The 12,276-nt window shown below is 37.3% G+C and overlaps 1 protein-coding gene across 2 annotated transcripts in view; it reads left to right on the top strand.

Moving 5' to 3' along the window:
* Positions 1 to 1,030: 1,030 nt before the first annotated feature.
* The window catches only part of LOC122075822, a 46,197-nt gene continuing 34,951 nt past the window's right edge, over positions 1,031 to 12,276 (top strand). Inside the window, exons 1-11 of one of the 2 annotated variants that reach the window (XM_042640992.1) lie at positions 1,031 to 1,231; positions 4,473 to 5,565; positions 7,128 to 7,324; positions 7,428 to 7,583; positions 7,719 to 7,877; positions 8,051 to 8,215; positions 8,315 to 10,195; positions 10,369 to 10,825; positions 11,433 to 11,629; positions 11,734 to 11,886; positions 12,022 to 12,177. In XM_042640992.1, coding sequence (XP_042496926.1) covers positions 1,190 to 1,231; positions 4,473 to 5,565; positions 7,128 to 7,324; positions 7,428 to 7,583; positions 7,719 to 7,877; positions 8,051 to 8,215; positions 8,315 to 10,195; positions 10,369 to 10,825; positions 11,433 to 11,629; positions 11,734 to 11,886; positions 12,022 to 12,177 — 4,656 coding nt within the window. In that variant the 5' untranslated portion in view covers positions 1,031 to 1,189. Of the gene's footprint in view, positions 1,232 to 4,411; positions 5,566 to 7,127; positions 7,325 to 7,427; positions 7,584 to 7,718; positions 7,878 to 8,050; positions 8,216 to 8,314; positions 10,196 to 10,368; positions 10,826 to 11,432; positions 11,630 to 11,733; positions 11,887 to 12,021; positions 12,178 to 12,276 lie in introns of both variants that reach the window. The other variant, XM_042640993.1, reaches the window with a different exon arrangement.

Raw genomic sequence — 12,276 nt, 5'->3', positions numbered from 1 at the left:
GGGGTTGGGTAGAAGATACTCTCATTAAGCACTTAGATGTTCAACCTCAAATCTGTTCTAACCATCATCATTATCATGTCTGAATACAGCATTCGGTGTTTAGAAAGGAATCAAACTCTATTATTTATTTGATTTCAAATAAGTTAGATAATGACAACTTGAAAACTTTCGGCTAAAAAGACAGAACCATTTAAATCAGGACAATAACTCTATAAATTTAAGATTTTTTTTCTCACAAATGAGCTGTGAGCACCTTCTTTTTCAAGTCGTGTATATCTATCAAGAAACAGAAACAGGAAAATGGATCTAACTTTCTTTTATTAGTTACTAGGTTATGGAGATTGCAAAAAAAAAAAAAAAAGAGTTACGGAGAGAGAAATGCTTATTTTTTAAAGGTCCATGTAAGAAATGTAGATGGCAATACTGTCTTTTAACAGAGGGGAGGTTGAACCATCAAAGACTAAAAGCAGTTCCATGAAGTAAAAGTCCCAACTCCCAACCTTTTATCCTTGGAAATACTCCACCAACTTATAGACCTGGGAGTGTAAAAAATCAACCCGAATCGGTTGGACCAATCTAAACTAACGAGAAAATGAAACGGCTGAATATAAAAAATCAAAAACAAACCGATGATCGACTGATAAGAACCCTCCCTTAAAAAAAAAAAAAAAAAAAAAAAAAAAAAAAAAAAAAAACCAAACCAAACCAAACCAAACCAAACCGAAGTTTTGGACGGATACATATCTAAAAATGATTTGAACCAATTGAAACCAAACCGAACCAACCCATTTAACATCCTACATTAGCCATTGCACAGCTTTTATTACCTCTGAAACAGAACGATGCAAATCAGAAATCTACAGTATGTGAGTTTTTGCTCAAATAATAATTATTTTGTGGTACGAGGATTTATTATTTCGTAAGGGACTATAACTGATCAACCGATTGCTTATCTGGCTAATACCCAAAAAAATAGCAAAAAAACAATTGGAATTTTGTCACTTCATGCCTTCTTTTATCAGTAAACACAACCATCACAAGATTAGTGAAGATACCCACTTGCGAATAAGACATTTCACATATTCTGCAAATTATAGCTACATCTCAATCTTATTTGGGAGTTCCTAAGCAAGAAAGAGTCTTCTGCTTCATCAAAATTTCATCTCAGTTAGTTCAGGCTACATGAGCAATGGAAACTGAAGCTGAAATACCAGAACCGATCCCTTTGAATGTAAGCTAGATAATCACTCTTGTTTCTTCTTACTTGTTCTTGTTTGTCTTTTGAATTCCCAGATTTACAAATTACATGATCTCTGTTTTTAATCTGTTTGGATGTTGATCTGTTCAATCTAAAACTTGGTTTTTCAATAATTTAAGAATGGACTAATTTGTATTAGATCATGGTGATGCCTGAGATATAACTTTTACTGTTTCTAAATCATAAATTTGATTTGGTGGGTTTAAAGGATATCAAGATCAGAATCCAGCTTTACGAATTTTCAAGAGCAGGAAGAAATGAGAGCCAAATAGAATTTCATTTTCCTGTTTTGGTTTCTATGAGCCAAGCAGGATTTCAGTTTCTCATTCTTCTTATATAGTTTGCTTCTGATTCTTTAGTTCCAGATCAGAAAGAAAACTGAAGGGAACAAAAAGAGTAAGAAGAAATGGAAGGAGCATTTCATATCTAGATTAAACAAGTCAAATCATTTCTTTTTGAAAGACAGATCATTCTTTTAAATTGTTTATTTCAGATCTTACATAATTCCCTTTCCCCACCCCCATCTCTTTCCCCTGCTTGACTATGACTTGCAGATCCTAAATCAAAAGAAAATGAACTTTCTATGGTGCTCTTTCTTTATACTCTTGGTAGGGTCTGCAACTCTGAGCAAACTAAGGTTCATTGTCTAGAAAGGAATTTTTTTTTTTGGGGGGCTTTTTGGGGGGGGGGGGGGGCGCTAATGACAGGGTATTCAGGCCTTTGGCTTGACTAGTCCTATGGGTCCATATTGACTCACAACCATATAGACTGGGTCATATCAGGTTGAATGAGAACCATTCATCTTTCACTGAAAGCAGTGAAGAGCACTAAACACCCCCGTGTGAGTAGCCCCAAGGAGGTAAGAGGAGTCAAACTCAAAACCACACGCTTACTGAGGTGAAGGTCCCTTGCCAACTCGACTATCCCCTTGGGTTTCCAAAAAGGATTATTTATCAAGGAAAAATGATAACTTTTTTAAGAATTTAATCCAAGGTACCACTAAATTTCCATTTGGTTGCAAGGGAAATAAAAAGAAATGGAGTGAAATCAGCATAATTTTTTAATCTTTGCCCTAGTTTTACTAACTTCCAAACATGCCCAATATAGATGTAAAATTTATTTATGGTTTGGAAAATAAAAATTATAATTTATCGAATATAATAAGAGTTTTAAGTAGATTACATAATGATGATTATAAATTTTTTCTTCTTTCTCAAAAGCGATTTTACTTTTCTCCACTCCTTTTCACTTGATAATCAAATGAAGCCTAAACTTGACCTTAAGGATAGCCTACAAGGACTTGCTAAGCATATCAAATGGTTCACATTACCTAATTTGTTTACTTAAAACAAGCCACTCGATGGAATTTTATTTGATCCAAAAATTCAATCAACCATGCCAGCGGTAAGGGTGTCAATTGATTCGATTTTGGTTATTCGGTCAAGAAATTGATACATTCTTTTAAGGGAGAAGGCTGGGTATGCCGTCGATATACCTAAATCTATGTCTATCTCTCTCCTTCTCCCTATGGAAAAGTTTCCTGTGCCCCTCCCATTGGTTGAACTACTAGCTCTAGGAAAGCTGCTGCATACCTAACCTTCTCCTTTCTTTTAATTATCTTTTATCTTGTTTCTAAAAACTCCTTTCTTTTAATTATATTTTATCTTTTTTCTAAAAATTATTCATATTAAGGGTATAAAATGATTTTGAAAAATAATTTATCATTATGTCATTATCAAAAGTTATCGTTATCATGCATATTTTTTTTTAAATCAATCACATTTTCCTTTTATGTGGAGAGATTGATTGTGTAAAATTGTACTACCATGACCTGTGGGAGGACGAAAAAATCATCCTTCTCATTTACAAAAAGCAACACGTCAGACAAGATATGGGACTGTAAATACCTTTTCTTATCTGAACCGTAGGGGTGTCACCGTCGGTTCGGTCTCGTTTCTATTGGGCTGAACGAGTCATCCGGCTGAACTGGACCAAGCCAGCCCGATGAGGGAAGGCTTGATTTTGGTTTATCCCAGATATCTTGGCATGGTATCGGTTTCGGTCTGTTAATCCGGTCAGTCTGGTGCAGTACAGTTTTCAACCAGTTTCATAACAACCAAATGAAACGACCTGATATATAATCGATTTGGGTTTATTCAGTTTGCCCAGATCGGTTCCTTTTTCTGTTTTATACACACCTTACTTAACTGTCAACATACACTTGGCGGCATGGTTTTAGATATCGGGATCAGCCTTTTAGATATTAGTATCGGCTGGGACCAGGGGTAAAGTCATTAAAAAAAAAAAAAAAAACCTAATTTTTTTACGAGAATTCAAGATAAAATATCGATGCGGGCCAATCTGGGATCGGTCCCGCCCAAGACCATAACCGATAACTAATTCCTTCCATGTGAATTTATCCTCCTCTTTAAGTCTTAACTATTTTCCGCCATTACATGGGAGGTTGGAAATTTATCCTCCCCCTTTAAGTCTTAACTATTTCCCCGATTACTATTATGTAAGATATTTAAGTAGCAGGTGTACTGTGTACCTGACCTTCTTACTGTCTTCGCCATCTGACTGAGGGAAATGCGGCCCCAAGACCGTATAGATTCTGCCACATCTGCAGTGGGTCCCATCCCCCAAGGTGGTAGATCCTATACAACAGCGGAATAAGGAAATACATCAAATACTCTGCTCAATGCACTCTTAAGCAGTCTTCAAGAGTTCAACTCCATTCTCACTAAAAGTTTCATCCTTATTGGTGGTGATTTATAACATCATGACGACAAAAAAAAAAAAAAGAAAGAAGAAGAATAAGAAAACCGTTGCCCAAGGCTCTGGCATGTGCGAGGGGGGGGGGGGGAACTATGCAGCCTTACCCCAAGAATAATGTTGAGAGGCTGTTTCGATTGCTTGACCATTAGGTCGCAACATTCGTATCTTACCGTTCGACCAACATTATAATATCATGGCAATTTATAAAATACTGAACAATTTCATGTTGTAACGTAAACTAATACATTGCTCTTTCTTTTTATATATATGTATGTATATATGTATACTTCAAATATTTTCTCTTTCTTTGTATATAATTCTTCAATTATGTTACTCCAACATGTCAGAGAAGCCTCATTCCTTCTGTAAGTTCAGGCTGTTGGTTTTCTCAATACATTTTTCTTTTGTAACTGCCTGCATTTCTTCTTTTCCACAGAAAATAGGAGCAGGAGATGAAGAGCCAATATGTGGCGAGTCACAGTCATTCAAAGCAATACAGAAAAGTGCGCTCGGCCTACCTGCCGAGATTGATGGAAACCTCACAAGAACAGAACACCTAGAAGGAGATACAAATGTTAATAATGATGCTGTCAGTTGTGTTATCAAAAGTGATGTTGGTACCTGTGAAGGTGAAAGTTTTTTTGTATCACCCTCACTTGCCAAGGTTGGTATTGAAAGCACCTGCACAACTTCTGAGAGTTCTGTGGTTAATGAAAAGATGATTCTGCAACAGGAGATAGTAGATCATGAAACCCAATTGCAGAAAGATCTATTACAAGAGGCTATAGAAGAGACATATGGCGTCACAGGAGCAGAAAACTTCAGTGCTTTTGTTAAACAAGGCTCTGCAGACACAGGCATGGAAAATGATGGGGAGCCTGTGAAGGCCTCTGAATTACCATCAGAAGAGAAGAATATTGAAGAAGAATATGCGGAAGGAATGAAGCATGAGAAATCACCCAAATTAGAATTGATAGATCAAAACGTCAACCTGGTTTCATCTAAGAATATTGATGAGGATATCCACAAAAGAGAGAACAGATTCCACAACATTGACACTTCAACTGTTGAGGAAACCAGCTTACAAAAAGGGGAGATGGAAGAGCCACCTCTCAGAATTGATGACGGCAAAGAAACTCAGACGAAAGCAGAGATTCTTGGTCAAGAATTTGAAGCCATGGATAAACAAGCTTCAAACAAAGAACTTTCACGTAATGTTGAAGAGGTGAAAACACTGAATCACTCTCAGGAGGATGAGATAGTGGGCAAGAAGTTGAGTGAGGAACCTGAATTAGAGCTTGGAGGATATGTTCGTGAAACAAGCAGGGCAACAGCAGATCAAAATCAAGAGTCTCTTCCTTTTATACCTGATTCAATTGGAGAATACTTGAAAAGAGATGTCACAGATATCATAGAGCCTTGTATCATAGATGCAAGCATAGACGATGAACCAACTAAACAGCATGCAGAAGAGAGTGGCTTTGAAGAAGTAACATTGAAGGGGCAAGATAAGTCCTCCGTTACAAGGGGTACGGCAGGTCCTAGCTCCGAAGTTTCCCAAATCTGTTCAGTTCAACTTTCATTTTCAAACCCAGAATCTCAAATTCAATTGAAACCATGTGCTTTGCATAGATCATATCTTGGGAATAAATATAGGATTTCCCATCATTTTTTCATGCTTTCTGAAACCCTCACAATCTCAGCCCTTGAAAGATATGCCCTTCTCCACTGCTTGGGGGGAAACACAATACACATCTTGAAGTTCAAATCCTCAAATCATGTTAGGTGCCTGTTCTAACACCTGGGATACCTCACACATGAATAAATCCAGCTCTGAGAAGCCAGGACAAACATAACTTGGAAAATATAATAACAAAAGCTTTCCCTACAAGGGTTTTCAACTCTTCCTTTCTTATGGTTTACTTAATTCTTTCTTAATCAATAACTTTCTTCCATAGACCTTGGCTCAATAGTTCTGCAAGTGTTAGGATCAAAGTATACTGGTTTTCTTGAATTTAGTCCTCCATTTTTCGTTTTTATCTTGCTCTATACTACTCCATTTTTAAGTCTTCATTCAATACAAGCCATGACCATGCACGAAGCATTATGTCAGATAATGTCGATTTACTCTTTTGACTTCTCTCAATGTTTCAACCTTTTTTTTCTGGCCAAAGATTTTGTTTCACTACTGTAAAAACATATTCTATTGTACAAGTAACAGGTCCACACATTTTCTTTCACATTTTCATTTTGTGTTTGTAGCTGAATTCTATACATTTATACATAATTTTCCTATTATTTTTCCGTAATTTTTTGTAAGGAATTCCTTCAACATTCAGGTATTCTTATGATTCATGCATCGCCTCCATGCTAAATAAGTCCTTCTGGATACTTTTATTTAGTTTTAATATTCTTTACTTTTCGGCTATTTTCTGCAACTAAAATGGAAATAGCAGATTGAAGTGGATTATTTCAATAAAATTCACCCACTCCTCATTACATGTACTGCTTGTTGTTTGTATTGTTCCGGATGAACTCTAAGTAGCTGTTAACTCACTTTTATCAGCTTTATTTTTTTGAATTATTTTCTGATTGGTTATATCCACTCTCAAAATCCTTTTTATGCCTAATCCAATTGCTTTTTGAGAGCTTTTGTGCACATGTGCACGAATAGAGGCCAGTCTAAACCAGGAAGTTTGGTGCCTAACACCTACTACCATGTGACCTGATAACAAAACCAGCTTTGAGGATATAACAGGGCATTTTGGAGTGGAACTCACAGGCCCTACACTCTATTCTAGGTGGCAACTTGTTTATAGAAGTCCACATCCATTGGATGTCCATGCAGGTTACACATTAGATCCCAGTCATGCAGGGCATTCAAAAAAAGGGGGGGGGGGTTCCACAGATCAGAATTCAGGATAATCTGGTTATATTAAAACACCTGCTTACGTATCAAACATATGATATTTCACATAAATGGTAATTACTGCTCATTATAACTTAACTAGATCAAGTCAAATAAGATAATATGACTACCACAGAGACCCTTCCATCTCTATGTATGACATAATTGGGACATCTTGTGCAGGTGAAGTAGAGAAAATGGTCATAGAGGAAGACAGTTGCATTCCAGACCAAGGAAATGTAATTTTTGGAGATCAAAAGGATGACCAAAATAGTGAAGCAGAGGAAAACAAGGAAGCCCCTGAAATCAATGGTGAAGAGCAGAATTGCAAAACAAATGATACTGACAAGGCTACCAAGCATGAGATCATAAACAAAGAGGTCTAGTTAGAATATAAGAAGAAAAAATGTCATCTTCCATTCCTTTCTTGTCCTCTTATACCTATGCATTAAGTTGACCCTTCATATGACATCTGTGATACAGGTGTCTGCAGGGCCCAAGATGGTTGGTGTAGGTGAGGACACTGAAAAACACGTTGTAGAAGAATGCAAAGATATGGCCCACTCTACAGAATCAATGAAGGAACCACTTAAAGAGAGCAGTCACGGAGGTGAAATCATGAAGAAGCATGAAGAAGAGGTCAGCTGGAGATTAAAATTTGTAACTTGAATCATTTTTCAATTTTCCCTTCTTCAGTCTCTTTCCCTGAACTTCATTTGAAATTTATCTCTCTTTTCTTTCACTACTGTTAAGTCCAATTTATCTGTTATATAGGTACATATAGGACTTGACATAGAGTGTGAGGCCCTTGAGAATTCCAGTACAGGTGAGAATACAGAGAGACAAAAGGTAGTAGAAAACAGCACTGTCAAGGACCACTTTGTACCATCTATTCGAGAAGAAACAGTAATAGAAAGCTGTAAGGTAGATGAGGTATGCTAAATATGAGACTGGAAGTTTGTTCTGAAACCTTTTCTTACAAACTCTGGCCTTTTTCCTGAATGGAAATTTAAGATATTGTCTCAAGCATCTTTTCCATTCCTGCTTTTAATTTTCTTTCCTGTTTTGTCCCTTTTATTTAAGCTGAAAATCCATTTGTTGTGCAGGATTCTGAGAGACTTGAGGCAACCAATGTAGGTGGGGAAACTGAAAGAACAATCTCAAAGGAGTATGGTGTGGTCATAGACACCTGTAAATTGTCTGTTGTAGAAGCAACAGTTAAAGGGAGCTCTGAGGAAGATGAAAAAGAAGCAGAAAAACTAAAAGAAGAGGTTAAAATGAACATAAAACTTGTAGCTTAACATCTGAATTTACTTGCATCTATTTTTTCTGGTTCTTAACTGTTAATCTGGATTTCATCTATTAAACAGTTCAAAGACTATGAAGTGAGGACTTTAAAGAATATGGAAGATACAAATATGAAAGCTGACACTACTGGTGTTACAGAAGCATTAAGGGAAGAAATGCTGCAGAAAGAGCACAGCCAGAAGTTTGCAGTGTATGAAGAACGAACCAAAGAGAAGGACCTCGAGGAAGCAGTGAACGATAACGAAAGGTTTGAAGCTGCATCTGCCAGAACTTTGCAGGAAGTTGCACAAGAAGAGGAGCAAGTGGTAAATGGTTCCAGTGTTGCTTCTGAAGAGAAGAGTATAACAACTGAAACATTTTGGAAGAGTTTACCCCATGAAGATGTGGAAGGAGTGAAACTTGAGGAGGTCCCCAACCCAAGTGATAATGAAACTCTGAAGAAAACAGAGGTTCTTGGACAAGAAGTTGAAACCATGGATAACGAGGCTTCAAACACAAAACTGTCCCATGATGTTGAAGAGGTGAGAGTACTTAATCACTCTAAGGGGGATGAGATGGAGGGCAAGAAGTCAAGAGAGGAACCTCAATTAGATCTTGGAGAACATATCCATGAAACATTCAGGGGAACAACAGATCAAAATCAAAAGGCTCTTCCTTTTATGCCTGATTCATTTGGAGAAAACTTGAAAATAGATGTCACAGATATCATAGAGGCTCGTATCAAAGATGCCAGCACAGACAATGCACCAACTAAACAGGACGTAGAAGAGAGTGACTTTGAAGGAGAAACACTGAAGGGGCAAGGGAGGTCCTCAGTTACAGGGGGTATGGAGACAGGTCCAACTATGACAGGGAAAATGAAACAAGAGGTAGAAGAAAACCCTAAAGATAAGAACACAGACTCTGTCCCAAAGGCTGAGGAGAGTTCAAAGATCCAAAATGGTGAAGAAATCATAAACAATGAGGGTACAAATGAAATATTTCATATCCCACAGACTAAATTCACAACAGAAGACACAAGCTTGGAAGAATCTGAGCAGGAAAGTGGGAATATTGAACAATTAAGTCGAGAAACAGTTGATTCAAATGAAATGTTGAACGGTGAAAATGAAAACCCAGATGATGGTGAGGAAATCCCTCTAGTCGCAGAAGAAACAATGTCAGACCAATCTGAACAGGAAACTGGGAAACCTGAAGAGACCTCCAACAGTGAATTGGAAGAGAAAAGTCAAGAAACAATTGATTTAAATGAAGAGATGAAAGATGAAAAACCACTAGAATATGAACTCTTTGATACAAAAGATCTGGAAAGCCCTCTAGTCACAGAAGCAAAAGAAGATTCACATTTTCAACAAGATGAGCCTGACAAAATTGAAGAAACTTCTGAGAAAGAGTCAGTAAATATTGAGAAGGATAAATTTAATGAAGCAGAACCTGAGGATAAAATCCCTGTAACAGCTGAAAGCAGCATAAGCGAGAAGGCCAAGGATGATGAGAACCTTGAAACAAAACTTGATGCCTGCTCCATTATGGATGCGGAAGGTCTGCGAAGGGAGAGTGAGGAGCTGGTTTTCCCATTGACAAATGCTTCAATCAAGGAAAAAGATGATAAAAAAGGATCTTCTGTTACAGAAACCAGAGACAACATTGAGGTTACTGAAATAATTGAGTCTGAAGAGAATTGCAGATGGGAAATCCCAAATGACGTGGAAGTTTCAGTACACAGCTTGCAGACAGATGACACAGAGGAGGCGAAACTTGAAAATTCCTTGGATAAGGTGTCTGAGGTAGTTGAACCAGCTGCTTCAAATGCAGAGACAGAAAGAAGTACGAGCGAGAAAGAGGACGAAACCATTAAGAGAGAAAATTTCAACAAAGAAAGGAAGGAAGGGAACATAAATTGGAGTGATGAAGTGTGGGGACATAAAATGCCAAAAGATGAGGTAAGTATATACATTATACAAAAATTAATTCGTACATATAAAAAAAAAAAAATAGAGAGAGAGAGAGAGAGAGAGAGAGAGAGAAAGAGAAATAGAGAGAGAGAGAGAGAGAGAGAGAGAGACCCATATTTTCTTTTGATACCCAGTCTTACTTATTAGAATCTATAATGCAGAATCTTGGGGCAGTTGATCAAAGTCAAGAGATAGAAATTTTGGAAGTTGTGAGCCCAAAAATGGAAATGGACAGTCTACTTGTCGCCCATTCATTGGTCGAAGGAACCATCCAAGAAGCAAGCGAGCAGCAAGTGGAAGTCTCCAATCTTGAAGTGAAAGAACAAGCTCAAGAAGAAAATAGAAATGCTCCAGTAGATGATAACCACATTGAAGAAGAATTTAGAGCGAGAGAAAACATGGAGAGCACAATCTTGGAGCAGGAAATTATAGATGGTGCACAAACATTGGAATTGATTTCACTAGTAAGTGAAATGGAGGTTGAAGAAACTGACAATGTTTGCGAAATAGACTCAAGAGAGAAATCCACAGAAAGTGATGCCAGTCAGAAAATAGAAGAGCAGACCGCAGAGAATGAAGAAACTTCTGAAATAGTAATGCGTAAAACAGTGATAGAAGGTGAGTACTGAAAAATTCAAGTTCTCTTCCCTTTCTTCATTACACATCTCATGCAGTCACACCACTATAGGGGAACCAGAAACAGACTTCAAAAGTGGCATCTAAATACTAAACAATTAAGAAAAATGAGCACATGCATGTATCTGCCCCTTGGAAATGATATTGACCTCCTATCTCACAAAAAAATTTCCCATTTCCCAGTAAAATAATTTCCTATCTCCAAAGTTTCTAAAATTTGTTCAGTTCAAATCATATTTTCAAACTCAAAACCTAAAAGTCAATTGAAACATGTACTTCGTTGCATAGATCACATCTTGTGTAAAATATGGGATTTCCCACCATTTTTTCATGCTTTCTGAAACCATCACAATCTCAGCCCTATACACCCTTCTCCATTGCTTGAGGGGAAACACAATACACATCTTGAAGTTCAAATTCTCAAATCATGTTAGATGCCCGTTTTAACACCTTGGAGACTTCAAATATGAATAAATCCAGCTCTAAGAAGCCTCGCAAACACAACATTGAGGGTATAATTGCATAGGCTTTCCCTATGAGTATGGTTTTTCAACTTTAACGAATGACATAATTGAGACATCTCATGCAGGTGAAGTGGAAAAAAAGATCATAGAGGAAGACAGTTGCATTCCAGATCAAGGAATTGTATTTTTTGGAAATCAAAAAGTTGACCAGAATAATGGAGTAGAGGAAAAGAAGGAAGCCCCTGAATTCAATGGTGAAAAGCAGCATTCCAAAACAAATGATACTGACAAGGCTACCAAAAATGAGATCATGAACAAAGAGGTCTAGTCAGAATATAAGAGAAAAAATTCTATCTTTCATTCCTTTCATTTCACTTTTTTACACCTATGCATTAAGTTGAACCTTATATGTCATCTGTCAAACAGGTGCCGGCAGGTCCTAATATAGTTGGTGTAGGTGAGGACACCGAAATAACCATTATAGAAGAAAGCATAGATATGGCCCACTCTAATGAATCAATGAAGGAACCACCTACAGATTGCAGTCAGGAAGGTGAAATCGTGAAGCAGCATGAACAGGTCAGCTGGAGATTAAAATGTGAACCTGAATATTTTTTCATTTATCCCTTCTTCAGTCTTGTTTCCTGAGCTTCATTTTACCTCTTTAATTTTCTTTCACTACTTTCCATTAAGTCCAATTTATCCAACATATAGGTACATAAAGGACCAGATACAGAGTGTGAGGTTCTTGAGAAATCCAGTACAGGTGAGAATACGAAGAGGCAGAAAGTAATGGAAAACAGCGCTGATGCCCACTCTGCACCATCTATCCTAGAAGAAACAGTCATAGAAAGTTGTCAGAAAGATGAGGTAAACAAAATACGAGACTGGAAGTTTGTTCTGAAACCATTTCTTCCTAACTCTGGCCTTTTCCCGGCTGTAAATTTATTTTCTTTCAATCATCTTTCC

This window comes from Macadamia integrifolia, chromosome 4 (assembly GCF_013358625.1).
Source record: "Macadamia integrifolia cultivar HAES 741 chromosome 4, SCU_Mint_v3, whole genome shotgun sequence".
NCBI classification, from domain to species: Eukaryota; Viridiplantae; Streptophyta; class Magnoliopsida; order Proteales; family Proteaceae; genus Macadamia; species Macadamia integrifolia.
The sequence above is the reverse complement of the archived record's forward strand: the minus strand, read 5'-3'. Positions and strand labels throughout refer to the sequence as shown.